This window comes from Daldinia decipiens (assembly GCF_022478715.1).
Source record: "Daldinia decipiens strain CBS 113046 unplaced genomic scaffold F4813scaffold_5, whole genome shotgun sequence".
NCBI lineage: Eukaryota > Fungi > Ascomycota > Sordariomycetes > Xylariales > Hypoxylaceae > Daldinia > Daldinia decipiens.
This window is the reverse complement of record NW_026054548.1, coordinates 1,277,121-1,299,736: the sequence shown is the minus strand read 5'-3', so window position 1 is coordinate 1,299,736 and position 22,616 is coordinate 1,277,121. Positions and strand designations below refer to the sequence as shown.

General features: G+C 47.0%; 7 protein-coding genes across 7 annotated transcripts; 4 read left to right on the top strand and 3 right to left on the bottom strand.

Annotated features, from left to right (window-relative positions):
- The first annotated feature begins 789 nt into the window (after positions 1–789).
- F4813DRAFT_273904 (uncharacterized protein) lies at positions 790–2,285 on the top strand. The gene has a single exon (XM_049240411.1). It carries the CDS (start codon positions 1,316–1,318, stop codon positions 1,955–1,957), a length of 642 nt encoding a protein of 213 aa, XP_049103032.1. The 5' UTR covers positions 790–1,315; the 3' UTR covers positions 1,958–2,285.
- A 1,268-nt stretch (positions 2,286–3,553) lies between these two features.
- F4813DRAFT_379153 (fungal-specific transcription factor domain-containing protein) lies at positions 3,554–6,398 on the bottom strand (the record flags this gene model as incomplete). The annotated part of the gene is made up of 5 exons (XM_049245414.1): positions 3,554–3,703; positions 3,766–4,908; positions 4,982–5,041; positions 5,117–6,179; positions 6,277–6,398. The coding sequence occupies 5 exons, from the start codon at positions 6,396–6,398 to the stop codon at positions 3,554–3,556; spliced, it is 2,538 nt and encodes an 845-aa protein (XP_049103031.1).
- Positions 6,399–8,887: 2,489 nt separating this feature from the next.
- Positions 8,888–11,941, top strand: F4813DRAFT_349396 (putative multicopper oxidase). Its single transcript, XM_049242174.1, has 2 exons — positions 8,888–9,896; positions 9,987–11,941. The coding sequence occupies exons 1-2, from the start codon at positions 9,200–9,202 to the stop codon at positions 11,411–11,413; spliced, it is 2,124 nt and encodes a 707-aa protein (XP_049103030.1). The 5' UTR covers positions 8,888–9,199; the 3' UTR covers positions 11,414–11,941.
- A 68-nt stretch (positions 11,942–12,009) lies between these two features.
- F4813DRAFT_349394 (glutaredoxin) lies at positions 12,010–13,511 on the bottom strand. The gene is made up of 2 exons (XM_049242173.1): positions 12,541–13,511; positions 12,010–12,471 (listed from the first exon to the last, which is right to left on the bottom strand). Exons 1-2 carry the CDS (start codon positions 13,222–13,224, stop codon positions 12,391–12,393), a joined length of 765 nt encoding a protein of 254 aa, XP_049103029.1. The 5' UTR covers positions 13,225–13,511; the 3' UTR covers positions 12,010–12,390.
- Positions 13,512–13,880: 369 nt separating this feature from the next.
- F4813DRAFT_349392 (uncharacterized protein) lies at positions 13,881–16,068 on the bottom strand. The gene is made up of 2 exons (XM_049242172.1): positions 14,938–16,068; positions 13,881–14,885 (listed from the first exon to the last, which is right to left on the bottom strand). The coding sequence occupies exons 1-2, from the start codon at positions 15,446–15,448 to the stop codon at positions 14,296–14,298; spliced, it is 1,101 nt and encodes a 366-aa protein (XP_049103028.1). The 5' UTR covers positions 15,449–16,068; the 3' UTR covers positions 13,881–14,295.
- Positions 16,069–16,182: 114 nt separating this feature from the next.
- Positions 16,183–19,755, top strand: F4813DRAFT_349389 (uncharacterized protein). Its single transcript, XM_049242171.1, has 4 exons — positions 16,183–16,886; positions 16,946–17,020; positions 17,074–18,922; positions 18,983–19,755. The coding sequence occupies exons 1-4, from the start codon at positions 16,575–16,577 to the stop codon at positions 19,108–19,110; spliced, it is 2,364 nt and encodes a 787-aa protein (XP_049103027.1). The 5' UTR covers positions 16,183–16,574; the 3' UTR covers positions 19,111–19,755.
- A 902-nt stretch (positions 19,756–20,657) lies between these two features.
- Positions 20,658–21,901, top strand: F4813DRAFT_273790 (uncharacterized protein). Its single transcript, XM_049240408.1, has 4 exons — positions 20,658–20,748; positions 20,870–20,994; positions 21,255–21,462; positions 21,633–21,901. Exons 2-3 carry the CDS (start codon positions 20,908–20,910, stop codon positions 21,459–21,461), a joined length of 294 nt encoding a protein of 97 aa, XP_049103026.1. The 5' UTR covers positions 20,658–20,748; positions 20,870–20,907; the 3' UTR covers position 21,462; positions 21,633–21,901.
- Positions 21,902–22,616: the final 715 nt, after the last annotated feature.

Sequence of the window (22,616 nt, the reverse complement as noted above, 5' to 3'; positions counted from 1 at the left end):
ATCTGAAAGTGCGTAACGTTAGACTTGATGCACTACCTATCCGTTAGGCAGCTTCAAGCGGTAAGGTACCTCAAGTTTAGAGCTCTCCACCACTCAGATCGGACAGAAAAAAGCTCGAGCCACCGAGCCACAGATTTACGAGTAACAAGCTTTTGTGGCTTGTGCGTGCCTTTTCGGCTCTCCATATCGGCCGATGCAACCGACGGGCGCTACCTAGGTGAAGATGTACATAAGGTAATGCATGGATTAGCTAGGTATACTTAGGTACACAAATAGCGGACTAATTATTATTTCGATATCCGACGCGGCCGAGATCCGTATAAGAGGTACGGATTACATGTACCTAGCTTAAATTAGCCCCTTGGATACCCAAGTACTTGGTGAACTTCCTCATAAGGAAATTTGCTTGTTTTAAAGTCGCCCTTAATTTTCTGCCCAAAATCCCCCCCAATAAATACGAAGGCAAATGCTAAGCTTCCAAAGGAATCTCTTTGATGGGCTTGAAGGACTGCAGCTTAGAAAGAATGTGCCTCGCCTCTGTTCTAGAACAACAAAACCTATGAGTTCCTTTTACATCATAGCTGTGGCCAGTTCCGATCCTTAAGGCCAATCAATTGGAGGCATTCGGCTTGAAACATCACAACCCTAGCCGGGGTCATTTGTTTTAACTTGCGGCCTCCAAGACCCTCTGGCCACGATGATTGGCTATCGTCATTACTCCTAGATCACCCCTGTCGTGCTTGCACATCACCACCGTTCTCGTACTAGCAAGATACGGGAAGGTTAAAGCACTTATTCACTATGTTCATTGACGGACTCAGGGGCTTCGGGTGGCACCTACTAGATTGTCCAGTTACATGTCAGGAGGATCGGCTACTTACAGTAGGTATCTAAGAGATCTCTTTGTCTTATACCCGGACACCTGATATATATCCTACGCTGATCCCGCCCATATAGTCCCTCTTCTTTTTGTTCACCCACCACCCAACTAAGTCTTGTTCGTGTCTGGCAACATTTCACTCTTTTACTTTATTGTATAACGGGTATTATCCCTTTACTTTCTAAACAATCACCTTCTTTAAACAAAAACAACCCCTAGCGGTTCCATTCTTTCGTTCTATTTTCGTTGCCAAACCACAAAGTCACAATCTTTAGGCCGAGCCATAGAGACGAGGATACGTGGACCAACACGAATAATCGACCCAGTTTCTATAAAATCAAACATCATTCTTTTTCACAGGTTGAAAAAGACGTCGATCAATTACCACTTTTGCGACTCGAAGATAAACATTCATCAACACCAGCCACCATCATCATGAAGATTCAAGTCGCTTCCGCCGCCGGTCTCCTCTTGGCTGGCCAGGCTCTTGCCGCTCCCCGTGTCGTTCACGAAATCCGTGATTTGCAGACCGCGGCGGCCATCATTGCTCAGGTCGCACCCAGCACCGTAGACTGTGCTGCCGGGGGCGAGTGCGTCAAATCCGACGTCATCGGCCCCCTATTGGTGCAGGCCATGCTGCAGTACGGCATCTACAACCCGGCTCAGATGGCCGGTATCGTCGCGCTCACGGCTTTCGAGTCCGTCGAGTACACTTTCAAGCACAACGTCTCCCCCGGCCGTCCCGGTCAGGGTACCTCGAACATGCAGATGTTCAACTTCAACCTCAAGTACGCCAACTCCATCCCGGAGCTTGCGGCCCAGGTTGCCGGCGTCGGCGAGGACGCCCCCGATGACAAGAAGAACGAGGTCCTCTCGCTTGTTAACGACAACAAGTACAACTTCGGCAGCGGCCCTTGGTATTTCACAACCCAATGCACTCCCGATGTCCAAGAGGGCCTCAAGAGAGGCGACGATGCCGGCTTCGCGGCCTACATGGGCTGCGTCGGTATTACCGTCGTCGACCCCAAGCGACAGGCCTACTGGGACGCCGCCAGGAAGGCCTTCGGCCTCATGTAAGCGTGCCGTTAGCCGCTTATTTGACACTATGCATAGGAATGATGTATGAGGCATTGAAGTTGCCACATCATACGGGCGTTTGGGGCATTGCTTTCTTGCATCATCATGGCATCTAGTGGGGGGAAATAGCGTCGTTGCTCTTTCAAGTTCGATCTTATTCTATTCGCATGTATATCAATATTTTATAGCACCTCATTTAAAAGCTCTGGCCTGACAATATTTACTAGTCTTTCATGAGTTCCTCATGCGATATGGTTTGAGCCTGTAAATATGTCTTTATACTTAACCAAACCCTTGGAAACTTGTGATTGTCATTCAATATTGTCAATTTTTTATTGATAACCGTATGGATTAACTGGTTTTCATTCTATCGTTCCTCCACCTTAGGCTCAGACTACAAAGCGATACATTTACTAATGTTGTCTGATATTTGTAAAAAAAAAAATCCCTTACTTACACGTTGAAAGCCATCAAAGTTGTGTAACGGGATATGCATGCAATACGGAATATCGGGCACCTTTACTTAAGAGGCTGCGTTCTATTTATAAATACTCAAGCCTGCTTAATCAAGATGGCGTTACACTACTTTGACTTACTTAACTGTATAATCCAATGTCTATGGGGCTTTAAACATAGGTACCTAGGTAGCGTTCTGCGCTGGTTGCCATGTGTAACCTGCAGATGCAAATTCCCTTGTCTAACATGTTCCGTTATCAACGCCACTTACGTTACACCTCACAACGTAGTTGATGTACAGGTACTTTATTCCTCTCATTTTATTCTATCATCATGTCTATATACTCTCTGAAAGCTTAGGTAAGTGTTAGCATTCGCAGCGTAACTAGTACCCCAGAAGGCCATACCGATCGTTACTTAAGAATCGTACAACATGTAAGACAAAACCAGATCCGTTGCGTAATCAAGAATCAAGCCACTTGACATATGTAGTAACTCGCCATGCGCACGAGAGGCGTAGAACTTTATATGAAATCTGCCTTCCTTTTCTGTTCTTTTTTAATAACCCCTGACGCCGGGAAAGATAGGTAGGTTAGCTTCTGACGAGGCTGCTTCGGACGAAAGCTTGCCGAACAATTTCCCAATCCATCTGGTACGAAAAAATGGGAGATGATAGGCTAAATATAACTCGAGTGTTATCAGTTGTCCATCACCTCGGGGCTTGAGCGGTCATACGGCGTGTATGCCAAATAGCTCTCAGCCTCAAGTATTGTAACTAAAAGCCACGCAAGAAACTCCACCAAATGCCTCTTTCACTACTAGAGGGGATCTACAAGTGGCTTCAGCCGTAAAGGATAGCCAAGTTTATTTTAGGCACCAATATGCGCCTGGAGGAGAGTTGTGTAATTGACTTACGTACCACGGACATGGTCAAAGGAGCTATGCGTACATATTACGTCCTCCCCCTATCCGCTATTTTCCCTTTTTTGTAACCCCTAGAATAGACCCCTAGAATAAACAAGAGTGCCACACTTTGAGCATACCGATATGCAAAGGCTCCTTACCGGGTATCTGACTTTCATACTAAGCCATCACAGCCAAGCGCCATCTTCAATATTCACAAAATCAGTGCCGGGAAGGCTATGTGCTGGGCGTGTCCGGGTTCAAGAAGGCGAAAGAACCATCGGAAGATCCTTGCTGGGATTGCTGCTCGGGGTTCCCCGCGAAGAATTGGAAGGATGTTTGATCTGGACCCCAAGTTGCTGTCTGCGCGTAATTCTCAAATGCGTCCTGTTAAATCATAGTCAGCCTGATATCTACCACCCAGGGGTATATTGGGTCTAGGAGCATACCCAGTCGAAATTATGATCCAGAGCCATATTGCCCCCTCCACCTAGAGTTGTGAACATGGAGAACGGTGACGCGGCATTGTTAATTGTACCAAGATTGTCAGGTTGGAATTCAGGTGTAAGTCCCGTTCTAGCCCCGACACCTTCTACACCTCCCACGCCTCCCACGCCTCCTAAATTAAGGTCTATATTTGGGTAAGTTGTTCCACCAGGTGACTGGATGGTTGTCGCCGAGCCCTCTGAGAGCATACCGAGAGTCATGGCCGCGGAATGCTCGGGGAGCATTTCAACACCGAAAGTGAAGGGAATTTCAGGTTGTGTCGTTGGTCTTCCAGCAGCACCAGCTGGCGCTGAAGGGGGGTTCTTCAGCTTTCCTAGCATGATCTCGAGGATATTTGCAGCTTTGTATGCCTCAACCGATTCGTTGGACAATGACTTCCAGATTTCTGCAACCGCTTCGAGAGAACTCATCATATTTTGCCGTTGCTCCGGCGTCCAAAAGTAAATTGCCTGCGAATCCTGCCGCTTACCAGACGTGGCAGCGATATGATCATGGTGAAGATCAAGGATGACCAGCATCGTTGGAAGCAATGTGTCTTTAGCGGTGGCTGATACGTACCATTTCATTGAACGAAGTCGGCCATTTGGTTGGCATTCACGGTGTATCATTCTCAGATGCCCTAAAATTTCTAGTGAAGCCTCAATTGCACTTCGGCGAGAATGGGCGTATCGCGGATTCTGCCTCGCGCGCAACATGTGCTTCCTGTGCAACATGCACATGATCTTCTGGTACAAGATATCCAAATTGAATCTCGCAATAATAAGGGTTACGGGGTCGTGCGATCCATCGAGGGGGCGAATCTTTAGGTGCGGTGGGAACTCATCCAAGATTTCGCGGAGTTTCTTGTCATGTTGTAAGATATCATCATAGCTCACCGGCTTGCCTACTCGTGAGACCGAATGGAGAACATTTCCTAATTCAATACACAATTTGGTTTTACTTATCATATAAGCGATTGGACTCGGCTCTACCATCGGCCTAGAAGGAGGAAGAGTTTTGCTATTGGGACCGAATTCTTCGTCAAAGATGTTATGCGGAAGCTTCGTGTCGGTGTCATGTTCGTGGATGCTTGCCGGTAGGGAAATCTTTGGACATATTAGTGACCATAAATGGATGAAATAATAACTGGCCGTTCCATAGGATGAGTAGATAACTTACTTGATACGAGAATATGATATCAGACATGCGTATCAAAGCCCATGTTCGCCGTCGCATTTCCTGTAACGATAGTATCAGTGATATACTGTTCTACCGGATGATCTTTCGAACTTGGGAGATAGATTATATTCGTACCCCTTGGAATGGCGTAACTGACGGGAACCAGTCCGCGTCTCGGTGATAGCCCATTCGAAACGCCAATTTCGCAATGATACCTGTTATGATCCATAATGAAAAGTCTGCGTCCCAGCGTGAAGAGTATTCCCCAAATAAGTAAAGAATCAGCGTTTCCACTGTATACTCAACCGGCTTGGTGTAATCCGCGACCACCAAGCATTGTACCGTTCGCAATCGATATTCTGCTGCGAGCTCTAGAGACCTACCTTTCCATTCCGGGGGCTCGTCTCCAACCTTATGATAACTGAGCATCGCAAGGCATAGCATGGAATAGAGCAAACCTATCCATGTGATAGTCGACTTGGACGGATCTTGCCAGTGCGCCCGCAGTTGTGCTTGAAAAGTAGGCGCGTGAACTATACTAGCAGCAGTATCCAACGAGTTAAAATACCTCGATATTAACGTCATTATCGCCGTCCTCGAGGGTAGTTCCGCTCTCAGTTCGACTTCCACGGCCGGCGGAGCAGAAAGTAAAAATATGGGCGAGTCCCGAGCAGTTACAGGTTTTGAAGACATAACTCTCTGATAGCTGTTTTCAAGCTCTTTTTTGTGAGAGGCAAAGAAATTCTTCACTTCGGCAATGTCGAGCAGGAGTAGATGCCAGTGATCTTGCCCAATGTACATAGACTTCCCTTTATCTGCGTCGACTTTAAGCATACCTAAGGATGTGGATAGCCCATCATCCACGTCACTGCCGGGACCATCACCGTCGGCTTCATCGTCCCTCATAGCCCCTTCATCGTCTTGATCGACATTGGGAGAAGAGCTATCAGACGTAGAAGGGGCTGGAGGTACGGTACTGGAAGAGTTGGAAACTTCGATATTCGCACCGCCATGCATCAGACTTAGAACTAAACCTTCTAGACGGTCAATACGGTTCTGCATATCATCAGGAGTTGCGGAAGCTCCAGCACTACTTTGATTTTTCCTCCGATTCGATGGAGTAGCATAGACGCAGGACTGTGTGTCACCACGTTTGATGCAGTTCTCACAATTCGGGGTTCCCCTATTGCATTTCAACCTGTTGAGCAGGTCAGCGACGTCGTCTTATATAGGAAAACTGCGAAGTGTTGGATTAGGGAATTGGGCTAGCGTTTTCAAGGAACAGGGTCACTTACTTCCTCGTCCGGCACGGATAGCAGCTAAGCGGCACCCTATTTCGACGACGAACCACCCTGAAATGCTCCTCGGGCGAATGGCCCGAGGATGATGTCGTAGCAGACGGAGGTGTGGGGGTCATTTTTTTTTTTTGGAATAATTCAAATACTGTAGGCAAATAGAAGCTCTTTTCGGGGTGCTCGCTCTTGCGTCTTGCGTTCAAGATGTATGCCGGACTTAGGAAATTCGAATGCTATAAGGGGGGCCCAGCCTATTCTTCAATCTACATAAGCTGCTCTCTGGAATGCCGACCTAGAGCACCAGGGATCGAGAGATATGAGGCCAATGAGTAAGCGTCGAGGGCTACTAGGAGATGGTGTAGGCTGACGTTAAGGATCTTAATAGTTCGGAGATATAGAGTCTCTTGCAGAAAGTCCAGGGGGTATAACGATGACAACGCTACGAAGAGTAATGTGATATCCGCCAGATCACGGCTTCCACCGGTGATAATAGCCAATCAATCACAGAAACTCTGTGTGTAGACTTGGAAATGCGAGGATCACGACTAGGCGATCTCGCGGACGTAAACCTTGTGGTCTGGTCCAAACCAAGGTAATCGTTATGCTCGAAGTGGAGCAGCGAGGGACCGAAGCAGATCTGATGATCTGATGCAGTCGATATCCCAATGCGATGGAGATATTAAAGCAGCGCGACCACAGGCGAAGTATCTTGGAGGATTATAAACAGCACAGCCCTCCTGGTAAATAAGCCAGTTGGTTGAGTAGTAAACCACAACTAGATACGTCTAGATCTATTTTGTATATTCTCTCGAATCGGTCAAATCCCAGGTGCAATATTCCAACTAGAAAAAGTACGACTAGGACTACGGTCGTGTTCTTGTCGTAAGGCGCAGGTCAGGCTGGATCGGGGTAAAGCGGTCACGGCGTGCAAAGCGATTCGTGAAGTGGATAGGTATTGACAATGCTCTATTTTCCTGGTAAGCAGACATGCTACTACTCGCAGTCGATTCATCGGCGATATACAAGAGTTGATGGGTCGACGTACAGGAATATGTAGAAGAATTTGGCCACCGCTAGTTTGTATGTAGTTACATTTAGTGATTTATAATATTGCTGCAAATAAGAGAGCACAACCGCTGCATATATGTAATACGACGGGTTGCACATGGAGTGGCGAAGTATTATCTGCCTCGATCCGTAATGCTTTTTTCCTGCCTTTTCTCTACGAAAATAAATCGAAGGGGGGCGGAACAAGGAGAGGGTTGGGAATAGGAAGCGGGAGAGGAAGAGGGGGAGGTAGAGGGGGAAAGAGATTGTTGTTTAGGTGTAGGTGAGATGAGATGGGATGGGATGGGATGGTGAGGGTTGTGATGGTAAAGTGGTCGATGGAGGAGGCGCGGGACGAATTACGCTTGAAACTAAACCGAAAATAGATAGTGGGGGAAGGGAAGAAATGTTACGCTCACCTAACGAAGCTACATAAAGAAACCGGCGGAAAGCTCCTAGCCAATCACGATTTGATTTGACTTGAGATGCTACATAAACTAGTATGGATATAAGAGGAACCCTGTCACGTTGATGCAAGGCTATAACTTTAAATTTCTGGGTTTTGATAATGAGTCATCTCTCCTCACAAGTTGTCAGCAGATAAATTAAGCACTTGGCTAGATTAGGTACTGTTGTACGTATGTTCCCGGGCTGCCTATTTTCTACATATTTCTTCACACGCAAAAGACCAATCGCCAAGCTTAATAACTAATATGATATATGATAGTATACCAAGGTAGCATTGTTCTTACTATTGTTATCTTTACATTGTAGATTCGTTCAATTAGATTCGTGCGATTAGAAAAGTGTATACAATGCTAAACATTTAACCAGTAAATAACTTAACTGGGAATCTTAAGGTTGACTTGCTACAGAATACGTTTCTAATATATTACTGGTCAACTTTAACTTTAACTCTTGGAAACGTCAACTAAAGACTTGTAACTAGTACCATAATAGTTAGTAGCTATATATTATGTAAACAGCATAGACTAAACTAACTCTTAGTTTTAAACCATTGGCTTGTCATCTAAACATGCCACCTAAACGAGCTAAGCTAGTTGTATCTGAAATATTTCTTTGGCAATTAAAATTCAAAATGCAATGCTATGTACCTAAGTATTGTTAATCCCAATTTCAAGAAGTATAATAGTCTCCACAAAGCATATACCGCGGGTTCGCAATTGGCAGCGCGGTCCGTTCTCCGGGACGGGTCGTACCGAAGGCATAAACTAAACACGGAAGAAAGAAACGGGGGCGTCTGCGGTAAGAAAAAAAAAAAAAAAAAAATTAATAAAAGCCAAGCAAATATCATCTTAACTCGTCCACAACATCTACTACAAACTACTAATATATCTAATCAACGCCCCGAAGAGACGGCACCTTCGGTGATTAGCGTGCCGGCCCGATGCATCTGCTGCGGCGAGAACTAATCTAATAAGCGTACGGGATGAGGTTACATTTGCATGTGTCGGGATCCAATCATATCGTCGTAGACTCGTAGTCAGCACATGGGATCTTCAGCCTAGCTTTCTAAAGATAGAACTCGCTCTCGCCTTATCACACAGCACTACAAGATAGTAATAATGAAGACGTTCATTGAACTGATATCCTGATCATACATATGAATCACCTTGCCACTCATGCCGATGAGTCTTTTAGTTCTACATCTCGATTTCTTGTTGGGCTAGACCAATTGTCCTATCGCCGTCGGTGGTTTTCATGCCAAGTCGGGTTTAGGGCGAGGTCCAAAGCCATAATAACAATTCGGCGATGGTTCACGATGCTACTTGAGTAAGAAATACAGCCAGTAGCTTAACCCTTTAAAACTTGGAGCTGTGCTCGAAAATTTTCTTTTTTCGATGTTACGGTAGAAATGGTCATCCGTCGCATCTTACATGCCCTATCGCCGACGGCGATCCATCGCGATGAGGCAAGAAATCGGCTTTCTGGCATCGAGGAGGGCGAAGGGGACAATGTCGCTTACTATGTGGAAGAGATGGAAGAGCAGGACCGCCTACTCACATCTGGCCGTGACAACGTCGATGTGACAATAGAAGCAAAATCAGTTGATCAACGCCAATCGCTGTGGCCAGTTGCTGCCTTCACTCTCGCCTGTGTCGGCACCATTTTCTCTTTGGCATGGGTAGCACTATCATTAGACCTCCGCCGACGACCAGGACCGTCTCCTCTAGAGATAGCACATACCATTCCTCTTCGTCGTCCAGACAAGGACTACGTACTGGATCCCAACTGGGATTTCGAAGCGCCGAACCAAGTGCGAAAGTATGACTGGCTTATCATCGACAAAGACGGAGAACCGGATGGAATCTCGAAGCCAATGATGACTATAGAGGGCCAGTTTCCTGGACCACTGATTGAAGTTAATGAAGGCGACATTATCGAGGTCAATATCCATAATCATGCTTCCAACGCCACCGCTATCCACTGGCACGGCATTTTCCAGAGCGGCACGAACTGGATGGACGGGGCTGTAGGCGTTACTCAATGCCCCATTGCTCCTGGAACTTCGTATCTTTACAGGTTCAATGTTACTGGTCAAGCTGGTACCTGTAGGTATTCTCTCCACTAGCAAGTCCGAGACCTCGTGGGTCTCTTCGTGTAGTATTATATTACGAGCCAGATACTGACTCCTCGTGCAGATTTTTATCATGGCCATCAGGGCGTCCAGGCCTTGAATGGACTCGTAGGACCTCTCGTGATCCACGGCCGGGACGAAGCGACGCATAAGCCCATCCTATATTCGTCAGACCGCGTGGTCTTACTCCAAGACTGGTACTACGATTCAGACAGTGGGCTCATGCGAGACGTGTTATCTCCGGGCGTCGAGGATGCGCCGATACCCAATACAGCTTTGATTAACGGTGTGAACCAAGCTGACTGCTCGGATCATCCCAACAGACGGTGTTCGGAACTGGAGAGGTCTCTCCCCAATTTGGATTTAGTCCCTGGCGAGGGCCATAGGTTACGATTCCTGAACGTTGGTGGGTTCGCCTGGTTCCAGGTTGCAGTAGATGAGCATGATTCTCTGCCAATTATCGAAGTAGATGGTACCGCCGTTGAACCCGCATCCGAGTCTTCGCTAGTAATTGCCCCAGGACAAAGGTATAGCATGATCTTAACGGCAGATCAACCCGGAAACGAGGCTTTCTGGCTTCGTGCTAGGATGATAAGTGCTTGTTTTGCAAGCCAGAAGCTTCCAGAAAATGGTATTGATGAGGCAAAAGCCATTATACGCTATCATAGTAATGTAGGGGGGGATGATAACCACGAACACCCTCCCCTGCCAACCACTACTTCCAGCCTACAATACCTCCCAATATGTAAAGACATGAGTTCCACAACCTCATTTTCTCCTTTACCAGCACAACCAGCCCCTATTCATGCCGACCATTCATGGTATCTACGTGTCAACCTCGCCATTGGCGACTGGCGGTTACAACGAGGCGTTATGAACTCATCCTCGTTCCGACCGGATCCTACGTCGCCGACCTTACACCGAGTCCTCGAGGGTCTCGCCCAGAACGACGAATCCTTCGCCAAAAACGGCATACTTGACGCGGCCTTCGACCCCGCCTCCGAGCTCATCATCTCTCACAACGGCGTCGCCGACACCGTCGATATCATCCTGCAGAACATGGATGAGAACAGCCATCCCTTCCACCTCCACGGCCACCAGATGTGGGTTCTCGGGGCCGGCCACGGCTACTTCCCCGGCTACGAAGCCCTTGGGCTGAACCCCGGGGGCAAGGGGCTGCTCGGCCCTGCGAACTCGACCGTCGTCGACAACCCTTTGAAGCGAGACACGGTTACGGCCGAGGGCTTCGGATGGGTGCTCCTGCGCTTCGTAGCGGATAATCCCGGCGGCTGGCTTTTCCATTGCCACGTCCTCTGGCACTCGGAAGCCGGCATGGCGATGCAGTTCCTCTCCCGCGTAGATGTCATGAGGGAATGGGAACTGCCCCAGGACGCGAAGCGGTTGTGCTCGCTGCCGGAGGCGGAGCTGACGAAAGGCGCCCCGCCTAAGGACGAGGTATTCTTCGGCTTCAGCAATGAGGATGGAGGATGAAAGAGGTGGATTGTTTGTTTATACATGGACCACTTACGATACCGATATCCCTATGAGAGTATAGGCGATATATAAGGCCGCGTTATATACCCTGTACACATGTATACTATATATTCTATTGTACATTGGTTAGTGGCATTGCCCTGAAGTATATAATGAAATCGTCTTATGGAAGAGATTATAGTGAAGAATATTTAATTATACCTAAGGAACAAGTGTCTAGATCCTATTAAAGTATCTTTACGACACGATAGGAGAAAATATTAGAGGGAACAGGGAGTTTTTCCTACAACTAATTTATTGTTGCCTTTATCAATAGGGGGCGATGGGGTTCAACATCTAACTAACAGGTAGACAACTACGACTGCCCCTTAGTTCAACGTCAAGATATGGCATGTATTTAGGAACTGACAATATGTGCTATGGGGCTAAAGTGATATTATGCCTTGACGGTTCGATTTCAAATATCACTTAGGTACCTTCCTTTGTTAGTAAATAGTAGGATATAGAGAGGCAAATCATAAAGTACAGTTTCATTTCATGACCTTGATACTGCGTTCAGTCACTTACGATCCCGACACAACTAATGAATACGATTAGTGGCTTAATTCATTCATATTATGGTATGTAGGTCGAGGCACTAGCTATAGTCCTTTGCATGACCATTCGTCAAAGCAGTAGCATAAACCTATCGACCTCAATAACCACTCTGTTCCACGTGGAAGAGAAACAATGGAAGAGATCGCATGAAATAGACGTCGAAGCAACCGAAAGAAGCAACCGAAAGAAGCTCTCAGATCCCAAGAATTCACCAAGTTACACACCTGGCGACGTAGGTTATCGACCACCTCGATACCTGCCTCAGGTAGCATCTATCGTAATCATTTGTGACATGCAATGTCCAGGATACACTTAGGTCATAGGCAGTAGACACCTCTTATTAGCTATGCAGCCCCTCCATCATCCCAATCTAGGGTTCAAGCAACGGTAACGTCATATCCTTTAGGGGCGCTGAATTTCTTGAAGAAATTGGGTTTCTTCTCTAATTCCTCTTTGACCTGCATTGGATAAATATATTAGCCAGGATGCTTTTTAGGGGAATATAGTGGAGTTAAGGAAGAACTCACAATATCTAGACCACCGACTAGCTCGCCCGAAACCCACAGCTGCGGGTACGTCGGCCAGTCCGCAAACTTCTTCAGACCTTGTCGAACATCGTCATCTGCGAGGATGTTGAAAAAGCCATACTTGACGCTGCGCTCTCGGAGAATGTTAACAAGCTGGCGCGAGAATCCGCACTTAGGTTCGCTGGGCGTGCCCTTCATGAACAGCATGACAGGCGCTGCGCTGACCAGACCCGTCAATCGTTTGTTAAGTTCTTCCTCGGGGCTCAGCACATCTCCGTTCTCATCTAACGAGTCCTCCTCTATGGTGTCTGGCTTGTTGCCGTTGGTGGCGTCGGGATTTAGCGGGGCGTGCGTCTCGATGACCTTCCGTAGCGCGGCAGCGTTGCTACCGCTGACGGTATCGAGGACTTGGTCGTTTTGTTGCAGGACGACGTAGGGCACGGCGACAACGTCGTAGATCTCGGATACGTCGCTAAGATCCTCGGCATTGATAGAAACCCAGCTCGTAGAAGGCGCACTCTTCGCGGAGTAGTCGTTCGCGAGCGTCTCGATAACCTTGGCCATCTGTGCGCATGGCGCGGCCCAGGGGGCATGGAAGAAGATGATGAGGAGGGTTGATTTGGGAAGCGACCCGACGAAGGTTTCCCACTCGTGCTGGGAGGTAATCTCCTTCACCAACCCCATCTTGCCGTTCGCAATGAATTATTTCTATGTGAGGTTGTAGTGATTAAGCCTCCGTGTCGCGTTTATATCTTATGTATGCCTATTACCTGACCTTAGGTTAGGTAGGTATAAACAAAACAAGAATGAGAACAAGAATGAGACGAAAATGCTAAGTATTGATTTAGTGGTCAGCCTTTTTTTGATGGTGTATGTATTTGGGAAAGCAGTAGTTTAGTTGGGAAAGTAGTTTGCCCCTCCGATAGATGCGCCGGTTGGGAAGTTTAAAGTTTAAAGTTTAAAGGTTGAAGGTGGGTTAATGTCCAATGGAGGGGCAGTTGATTACCTTTTTTACTTAAGGGATTCTTACTCTGCTAACCTAGCGCCTTCGAAGCCTCCGGAAACTATTGCGTCATTTTAGGTGATTCCCATATATGGACTTTTCAGACAACATCCGTTCCGCTACCGCTACTACCTTTGTTACTGGCTTAATAATACCACCTACATATTCTATAACTGTTAATATAACCACTCTTTAAATACCTCTTTAAATTAGTAATTGTTGGTTGTTCACCCCTTAGTTCGTTGAAATTATCAAACTACATTTATATACGGTACTTCTGCGTTATCAGAAACAGCCACCCAGTAACCCCCCCCGCCCCCCCTTTTAATATTTTCAAGCAACATATTCAAGTGTTCAATGTTGTGTTCGCCTTATAACTTGGGCTGTATAGTTTGCTTCCTCGAGCACATGTTTAACTTTGAAAAAGACATTCGGGCCGATTTTATTGATATTCAAGAGTACCTAACTTTGAAATTTGACGGAATTAGGTATTCTCAGACTTCGTGGTCCATGCTGGGGATGAAATTACAGTTAGTATATTTTGCTAAACTAATGACGCCGTTTCTGCTGGATGTATTATTATATTCCCTGGGAGTTTGGGAATGCCCTCGTAGCAATGCCTTAAACCTTAAACGCGTCCATGCGCTTCTATTCATGATATCTAAATCCCTTCTGTAATCCACCAATAGATGCGGACTACATGGCATTGCCTTTTCATTACTATTTTGAAAGGGGAGGTTCTCTTCAAGCCTTTAGTCTGTGAGCTGGCTTAAACTGGCTGCAGTAACTTGCGACGCGTTGGCGTTATCCTGAGTATCCTCCAACGCAACACTTCCCTCTCCCTTCTTAGCTATTCGAGTCTTTGCCTCTGCCTCGAGAACTAATTCGCGTCGTTGCCACCAGTCTTCCTCGATTTGAATGACTTGATCTAATAGAGCCTCCTTTTCTAGCCACTCCTGCCTGTATGCCTCTTCCATTTGTTTGCACTGTCGCTTCAGCGCCTCGCTATCTTTCGTTACCCACTTGAGATTTGCTACACACAACTTGTACAGAGATTTCATATCCATGGTAAGCTCCTTGCTGGAGAAACCCTGTTGCTCCGTCAAGGGTGTAAAGAAGTCTGCTATGTCCGAGCCGGTATCGCCATCGTCCACAGCATCGTCTTGACCTGCGGCGTGCGACTGTGGGGTCTTGATTATGATCTTCAGCTTTCCGGACTTAGGGCCGGACTGGGTCTGCATTGACTTGGGTACGGGATCGGATGGTCGCAAAGCCTCGGTCTCGTGGACTGTTCGCATATGTTTCGCTAATGCGTCGGATCTTGTGAATGCACGGTCACATTCTATTATTATCAGTTCTTATTCCCCTCACACCATGGAGCTTGATGATCTTACCGGGCAAATAACAGTAGAATGGCTTCTCCCTTGTGTGACTTCTCATGTGAGCTTTCAATGCGTAGCCACTGGGATGTGGGGAACTCTTTCTCGGGCAACCAATCCATTCGCAAGTATACTTTTTCTGACGGCTCTCGATGTGGTCGTTATGAATATGTTTAACCAACCTATCCATATTCCCCAAGTCACCTACTCTACATCCGTCCCAGGCGCATACCGTAACTTGCTCCTGAAATTCGTCTTCATCGAGCTTAGCATTGATGGGAGAATTGGGAATGTCACCCGAAGTGTCCGACGAGATATCGCCATCGAGATCATGGTCTGATTCTTGTTCGGGCTCGGGTTCTATATGAATGGAAGAGGAAGCTCTCGACCTGTCGCCTAGCTTCTGTCGTTTGGAGGGAGGGGGCGCTGGTTCATCAACAACGCCGGTATCATCGAAATCGTTGTCGGCTTCAGGCGAGTCGGATGATAAAGAGCTGATTGACGACGAATCTGACAACAGCACCATCTTTGATCGCGTTCGACGTTTAAATACTAACAATTCAAACGTAAGAGGGCGTAAACGGAGCGAGCCCGCGTTAGAATGAGATGGGAAATCGGATAAGTTATAGGCGCAATCAAAGTAGGCAATTAAGACAACTCGATATTGTTATTGAATATTTCGAGGAGAAAAATTGGAGGTTGATTAGGTAGATAATAGAATTTAGATTAAGGTAACCTATGTAGGTAGGTAGGCTGGTTGGATGACAATGGGAGGAAAGTGAATGGTAGTGGTGGAGGAAGGGAAAAAGGCTGATGAGCTGAGACAGCCAGCAATCAACAAGGAAATCAAATCAAGGGAATCTCTATTAAATTGTCTCTAGCGATGGGATGCTTCCGCGCGCATTAGCATTGGCGGCCGCGTTGTTGCGATAAGCACGTAACAGGTATAGCTTATAGTTTTAAATACCTAGGTAGATACGTACCTATGCATAAGGCGGATAAAAGGTTGGAATAATTTAATGCGAATTGTGAGTTACTTCAGGCCGTTAGGTTAGGTACCTTAGGTACATAAACCTGCTAACATACATACATACATACCGAAAAGACTCGCTAACACGTGGGGTATCACAAGCTCAGGGTCTTGGCTTTTAATTGGAGAAGTTGGGCTGCTCGGCCTGCATACATAGTGGAGTGAATGTACTTTCTTATACCGGCTAGAAGGCGACCCCGGAGGCCGGGCACCAAAAACCAAACACAGCCCACTTTCGTAACAAGCTGCGATTGCTCGCCAGGCACGAATCGAAACTATCGATAAATTGGAACTGCGAGGAACTTCCTCTCTTTTCTTCTTAACACGTTAATGTTACTCACGCAATCGCCATCGATACAACCCTAAACTATCATTAGAACAACTACTTTATTCAGGTTGGACAGACATAACTTGGGTTTGAGCAGCGGAAATACATACTTGAAGCTCTCTTTCCCCCCTGGCTGCTGTGACATCACCCCCACTCGCTCGAATTTATTCCTCCTTGTGTTACTATTCTGCTACTATTTTGCTACTATTCTAACTCAGGTTGCATTTCACCAAGCCTCGTCATCGACGATAGACGATAGACAAACCAACTTCTCCCCCTCTCTCTCTCCAAAAAATGGCTTCGTTAAATCTTTCTACAAACGGCCCCTCGATTAAGAGCAGTTACCAGGGAGTTGTCAACGCACCGCCTCCGCCTTCAGGGAGTTCTTCTACATATGGTCAATGGGCCCTATTCTACGTACAAGCTCCTCTAGCCAATGTTTTCCAAGATACTGGGAACAAAGAAAGCGTTCTGAAAGTTCAGTCGACTGGCTCTGGTGAACTAGAGGATCTTATTGAGGACTTCAGCGAAGGTCGTATCCAATTCGCTTTCCTTAAGGTTAAGGATCCGAATACAGGCCTGCCTAAATATGCTCTAATCGCATGGGTTCGTCTTCTCACCCTTTTTTCGACTGAGAATTCTAATTAATCAGCTAACATTTGTAGTGCGGTGGAGGTGTTCCCGAGAGGACTAAAGGCTACTTCACGAGTCATTTAAATGCCGTTTCTAAAGTTCTTCACGTATGTAATATAAATTCTTTCAAACATTAGAACACGAGACTGACTAGGACTAGGGATACCATGTTCAAATCACAGCCCGGTCCGATACCGACCTCGAACCTGCAAATATCCTCCAGAAAATCTCTGATGCGTCTGGTGCCAAGTATACAGCGGGTGGAAGTGCACCTGTGCAGACTGGAGGAGGTCCCCCTCCAGTAAAGTCGAAGCCTGTCTTCTCTACAACTTCGAACTCATCCAGTAACCCCATAGTCGCTGCACGAAACGCAAGCCTGCGAAAGACAAATGACGACGGCTGGGGGGATGCACCGCAGGTTTCGCGGACCGAGCTTGAAAAGGTGGAATCGGCATATAAGCCAACCAAGGTCAACCTAGCCGAGTTGACAGGCCAGAAACAAGAGCCCTCGAGGTTTAACGGCTCAAGCCAACAAGACGACAGGCCTAGGGATACAATCGGGGGAGGGTACCAACCCGTTGGGAAGGTCGACATCGCTGCTATTCGAGCTGCAGCGAGGAACAAGGCAGACGATCGACCGATACCAGTCAAGGGTGCTTATGAGCCGGTAGGCAAGGTTGACATTGCTGCGATCCGAGCTAAGGCACAGAAGCCAGGGGAACCTGAACCCGCACCTGAAGCTGAAGCTGAAGAGCCACCGAAGTCTCTAGCAGAGCGAACTGCAGCGTTTAAGCAAGCCGAGCGTATTACGGAGCTTCCCAAGCCTAAAGTCGCAAAGAAATGGGGTGGCGCGTCTACATTCACAGGCACTAAGGCACCTACTCCTGGCGCATTGGGTTTGGGCAGCCCTTCACCAACGCCCGTCGCTCCTCCGGTGGGATCTGCTAGTCGAACCTTCGCCGATCAAGGAGGCAAGACGCCGGCTCAGATTTGGGCCGAGAAGAAGGCGCAGCAAGGCTCTGTTTCTGGGATCAACAATCCTCCACTATCCCCCGTCACGGCGCAGAAGAGCGGAGGAGGTGGGTGGCAGAGCAGTTACAAGGGGAAAAGCTGGGCACCGGTCCAGACGGGTTCATTCAGTCGTAGTCTTACGGGGCAAAAGACTGGGGAGACCGAGACTAGCCAAGAGGCACCGGGATCCCCAGCAGGAAGTGTTGGCGCCATACGCGATCGTTTCAAGGAGACAACTCAAATTATCTCACCCGCATCATCTGCTCCGAAGATTCCGTCGCCTGCCGAAGACAGTGACCGTGCGCCACCTCCGCCGCCTTTGGCCTCCCGGCCCTCGGACGGAGCACCTACCGGTGGTTTTGCGCTTCCCGGCATGCCTCCACGCCCACCTCCTGTCGCAGATGAGGATGAAGAGCTCGAACGAGAACAGGAACGGGAATACGAGCGAGAGCCGTCGCCTGTTCGCGTGGCAGTGCCTGTCCCTCGTGGACCTGAGCCTGAGATTGAGCCAGTGCACGAACCTCCCCGATCGCTTCCTATTCGACCTATCGAACAAGAGCTCCCTAAGGAAGAAGAACTACCAGCAGAAGAGGAGACTCACGATCCTCGCGCGGCTGCTACGGCCGTTGCGGAATCTCAGTTTGGCCACGAGCAAGCACCAGCGGCTTCGAGCGGAGGCAAACGTGCTCTAATCCAATATGATTATGAGAAGGCTGAAGATAATGAATTAGAACTTCGCGAAGGCGAGTACGTCACTAATATCGAAATGGTTGACGAGGACTGGTGGATGGGTACCAACTCTCGAGGCGAGACGGGTCTGTTTCCTAGCAACTACGTTGAACTTGTGGATGACGAGTCGGAGGAACCGGCATCGGCACCTACAGCCAGTCATGAAGCACCTCCGCCCGTGCCGGCTGCTGAGACTGAACCCGAGCCAGCAGCAGGCGCCGGACATACAGCTACAGCCCAGTTTGACTACGAAGCTGCTGAAGACAACGGTAAGCAACCCCTATCTAATCCATTTACTACTAGGGTAGCATAATTAACAAGCGTGGCAGAACTGAGCTTCCCCGAGGGGGCTACGATTACTAACTTGGAATTCCCTGACGAGGACTGGTGGTTCGGCCATTACAAAGGGGATTCGGGATTGTTCCCTGCCAATTATGTGCAGCTAGACGGGCAGTAATCTACTATTATATTCGCCTACAAAACGATGCCACGACGAGTATGACAGCAGCCGTTGATTTGGAGAGTTACCTAGACAAGGAGCAGTTGACAGCGACCCAACGGAGAGACTTGGTATGAGAAGAGTTTGTTTCATTTACCTTTTTTCGTAGTTGGCTGAATAAGAAAAAGACGCACTTCTATATACGAAAAATCAATCAATATTCCCCGTATTTCAATGTCCCCTACATTAAGGCTCTTTGTTATCTTGGCGTTCGGAATCTTTCAGCCCTACGTGTGATTGGACCTGCTTTCGATACTCCATTGCACGTACAAGCACATCCAAGCAAGCAAGGACCTATTCGGACGGGGATACCCGGCTTCGGAGAAGTAAAGGTTCTCTGATTCGGTTCGTGCCTTACGTTAGTTTCTCTTTGATGCAGTAAAGTAGCAATGGATATGTATTGGCAAGTTGCTAGGCCGATTCTCTTCCAATTATATGGGACTTGGGAATCCCTACATGGAGATAAATACCTAAACTATATATGGTATATATACATGTATTGGACGGATATCTCGGCCTTTTTAGTGCAAACCGAGATAGCCTTTCATGCCTCTCTAAGCCTTTCATGCCTCTCTAAGCCTTTCATGCCTCTCTAAGCCTTTCTTAGTATTTAATACCACGCGGACGTAAACGGGCTAAGTTCCATGGTGGGGAAAATATCAAAAGCCTTCCAGCGCATACGTACATGCCACCCTTAAGCCAACAATAGGTAGGTAGGTAGGTAGGTAGCATACTAACCTAGCATACTACCCGTACGTGGCTGATGAAAGATGGGAGGCCGCTAATGTGGAGTATCGACATCGAGGCGTTAAGCAGCGGTCTAGCGTACGCGCCACCTATTGCCAACTAACGTATTCCTTTAATGCAGATTGACATAATCCGTACACGTATATTTGATACGGATAAGTACCTAACCTACTTACATATAGTTAAGTGAATAAGGGGCTGTGAGTTTCAGGTATGACGCGTTTCGAAGAACTCGAATTGAAGGCAAAACAGTAGCGTACCGAGGTACCGGTATCTATGTACAATAGGTACATATGTACCTAAACTGTTAGGTAGGTAGCGACGATATGTAGCAGCTGAGCCACCTTCAGTTGCGTGCCGTTTAGCCGCACAGCGCCGCAGCAGCTTGCAATAGCAACCGTCCGAGACAACAAGAGAAAGCGCCAGAAATAGTACCCGTGCAAAGTACCATGCAAATGTGCTAAGGCGCCTACCCAATGCAGGTAGCAATTCCAATAATTCCAGTAATTCCAGCAATTCCAGTCATTTACAGCCAAGGTACATGTGTTATCCCTTGAAACTCTTTTCCAAAGAAGGAATGCATGACCATCCGATCTCAATTCATCTACAGTTACAGGTCTTATTTCCATGTATCTAGTACCTTAGCAATACATTTACGTACATTCATATTTGACCCACCGCCTTCTTTTTCCCTTTTCATTTACACTTCCACTTGATCTCAACTATTATTATCAAGCTTCTCGTCGTCACCATCAACTCTTCCTTCATTTTGATCCTCCAGAACAACCCGACCTATTCCATCATTTTCGGCGTTTGAACGCGAACAAAACATCTTCATATTTGAATAAAGTACGTATGGCGCATTTAGCTAATGATGGTTATTCGATTGAGGCTCGAAAGCTTATGTTCTTGGCGGATTGACCTAACCGCTGCCATGGTTCTTGGCTAACTTAAGTCTTTGTTGTCGCAGGATCCCGAATTCAACTTACATCCATCAAATCATTCCAGATGGCCAGTCACGATTACTATCAGCAGGGTCCTCCCCAGGGTCCTCCCCAGGGTTATGGTGGTGGCTACCCGCAACAGCCTCAGCCGGTATGTCGCAATTTAGCAAATCGCTTCAGCGTTCCTAGAATACCTAATACATGTCGCAATCCCATTGAGACCTCAATCCCCATCTGCCAAGACAACATATTACGCCTGCGCTGCACCTTGCGATCCCCAAACCTCTGGGTCAGCACGCAATATTAGGCCAAATGTTGCCTTTGCTCTATATATAGCAACCTTTCTCCTCGCTGCAGGCTATAGGCTATATAGAAATCTAGAGGCTAGAAGCTGACTCAATCAAATTATAGGCATACGGTCCTGCTCAAGGCCAGTACTATGGCCCGCCTCAGGGCCAACCCCAGATGCAATACCAGCAACAACCCCCTCAAGAAAGAAAGCAGGGCGGCGGTGGCTGCCTCCAAGGCTGTCTAGCAGCACTGTGCTGTTGTTTCGTCTGTGAGGAGGGATGCGAGTGCTGTGCCGATTGCTGCGAATGCTGTTTCGAGATGTGTTAAGGTGGCCCCTGTCTAAGCCGATACGATAACGACGCCCCGGACGAAATGAGATGGCGGATCGGCTGCACTCGATGGAGTGTGCTTTGAGATGAGGTGTTGAATAATAATTGCGCATGCAAACTGCTACCTCGACGGTGCACTTCGACGCTAAGAATGAATAAAATTCGATAGGGTGAAGGGTCATTTTGCAAATATTGGTGCGATGAGATTATTAATGCTTCTATAGCAGACGTGTTCATCCTATTTTCTTTTTTTTCTTCAGTTCATGGTCAAATCCAGGTTTCGGAATTAGTTTTATATGATGATACTAGGCCATCCTCTTTTGGTTTTTACGATTTTGGTTTTTACGACATGGACAAGGAACATAGGCTCATTGCCTTTTCCCAAACAGGATTTTCTTCTGTAACAAAAACACCATTCACATGTTAGCAAAGATGCGTGTCAGTTCTATGGCAATTCGTGAAATTTAGGTTTTTTATACCCACACTCTGTCCAGACTAAGCATTGTTTTTATCACCATAACAGACGTCTGATTGCAGAAACGTAACATGATGATATAGTTAAGCCACAGTATCCAATTGCCTGTTCAATGTATGCCACCAGAGAATTACAAGACTTTTAAATGTAGGAATTTTAATCAAGTCAAGGAAAAACCATAGCCTAACAACAGATGGCTTCATTGCATGTGCATGAAACCAATGATCCCATAAATGTACCTACATATTAGATTCCATTGCTTGCCCTTTATTATATGCTCTTTAGTTCAACCAACAAGAAAATATAGCTGCCTAATCCTTTTAGGTAAACATCTTAGATTTATAAAACAGAAAACTTTCTGTCTAATAGATTGTACTCTTGTGATATATAAACAGGTTAATTTACATGTACTTTTGCAACTATTAAATCATTATGTTAACAGGTGAAGAGCAGGAAGTACATGCTTACATAGAAGACAAACACGGTGAGAAACGTAGATTCAACAACTAGGAGCACATGTAGCATTCCAAGCTATCTTCCTAAGTCAAATTTCAATGTATAGAGTTCTAATTGACAGCTTCATCGAAACAACTTATAGGTTGGTCATGCTTTACAACTTATCAATTGGTAGACGACGTCACTTTCACCAATCGGATTATTAGCATACAGTGCGATATA

Excerpts from the sequence above, each read along its gene's own strand:
- F4813DRAFT_349396 (XM_049242174.1), top strand. The coding sequence starts at position 9,200 with ATGGTCATCCGTCGCATCTTACATGCCCTATCGCCGACGGCGATCCAT. Across the intron at positions 9,897-9,986 it reads TACTGGTCAAGCTGGTACCT|ATTTTTATCATGGCCATCAG; the intron begins GTAGGTATTCTC and ends CTCCTCGTGCAG.
- F4813DRAFT_349392 (XM_049242172.1), bottom strand. The coding sequence starts at position 15,448 with ATGGTGCTGTTGTCAGATTCGTCGTCAATCAGCTCTTTATCATCCGAC. Across the intron at positions 14,886-14,937 it reads ATTCTACTGTTATTTGCCCG|AATGTGACCGTGCATTCACA; the intron begins GTAAGATCATCA and ends TGATAATAATAG.
- F4813DRAFT_349394 (XM_049242173.1), bottom strand. The coding sequence starts at position 13,224 with ATGGGGTTGGTGAAGGAGATTACCTCCCAGCACGAGTGGGAAACCTTC. Across the intron at positions 12,472-12,540 it reads TAGTCGGTGGTCTAGATATT|GTCAAAGAGGAATTAGAGAA; the intron begins GTGAGTTCTTCC and ends TATCCAATGCAG.
- F4813DRAFT_349389 (XM_049242171.1), top strand. The coding sequence starts at position 16,575 with ATGGCTTCGTTAAATCTTTCTACAAACGGCCCCTCGATTAAGAGCAGT. Across the intron at positions 16,887-16,945 it reads AATATGCTCTAATCGCATGG|TGCGGTGGAGGTGTTCCCGA; the intron begins GTTCGTCTTCTC and ends TAACATTTGTAG. Across the intron at positions 18,923-18,982 it reads CGAAGCTGCTGAAGACAACG|AACTGAGCTTCCCCGAGGGG; the intron begins GTAAGCAACCCC and ends CAAGCGTGGCAG.
- F4813DRAFT_273790 (XM_049240408.1), top strand. The coding sequence starts at position 20,908 with ATGGCCAGTCACGATTACTATCAGCAGGGTCCTCCCCAGGGTCCTCCC. Across the intron at positions 20,995-21,254 it reads ACCCGCAACAGCCTCAGCCG|GCATACGGTCCTGCTCAAGG; the intron begins GTATGTCGCAAT and ends ATCAAATTATAG.
- F4813DRAFT_273904 (XM_049240411.1), top strand. The coding sequence starts at position 1,316 with ATGAAGATTCAAGTCGCTTCCGCCGCCGGTCTCCTCTTGGCTGGCCAG.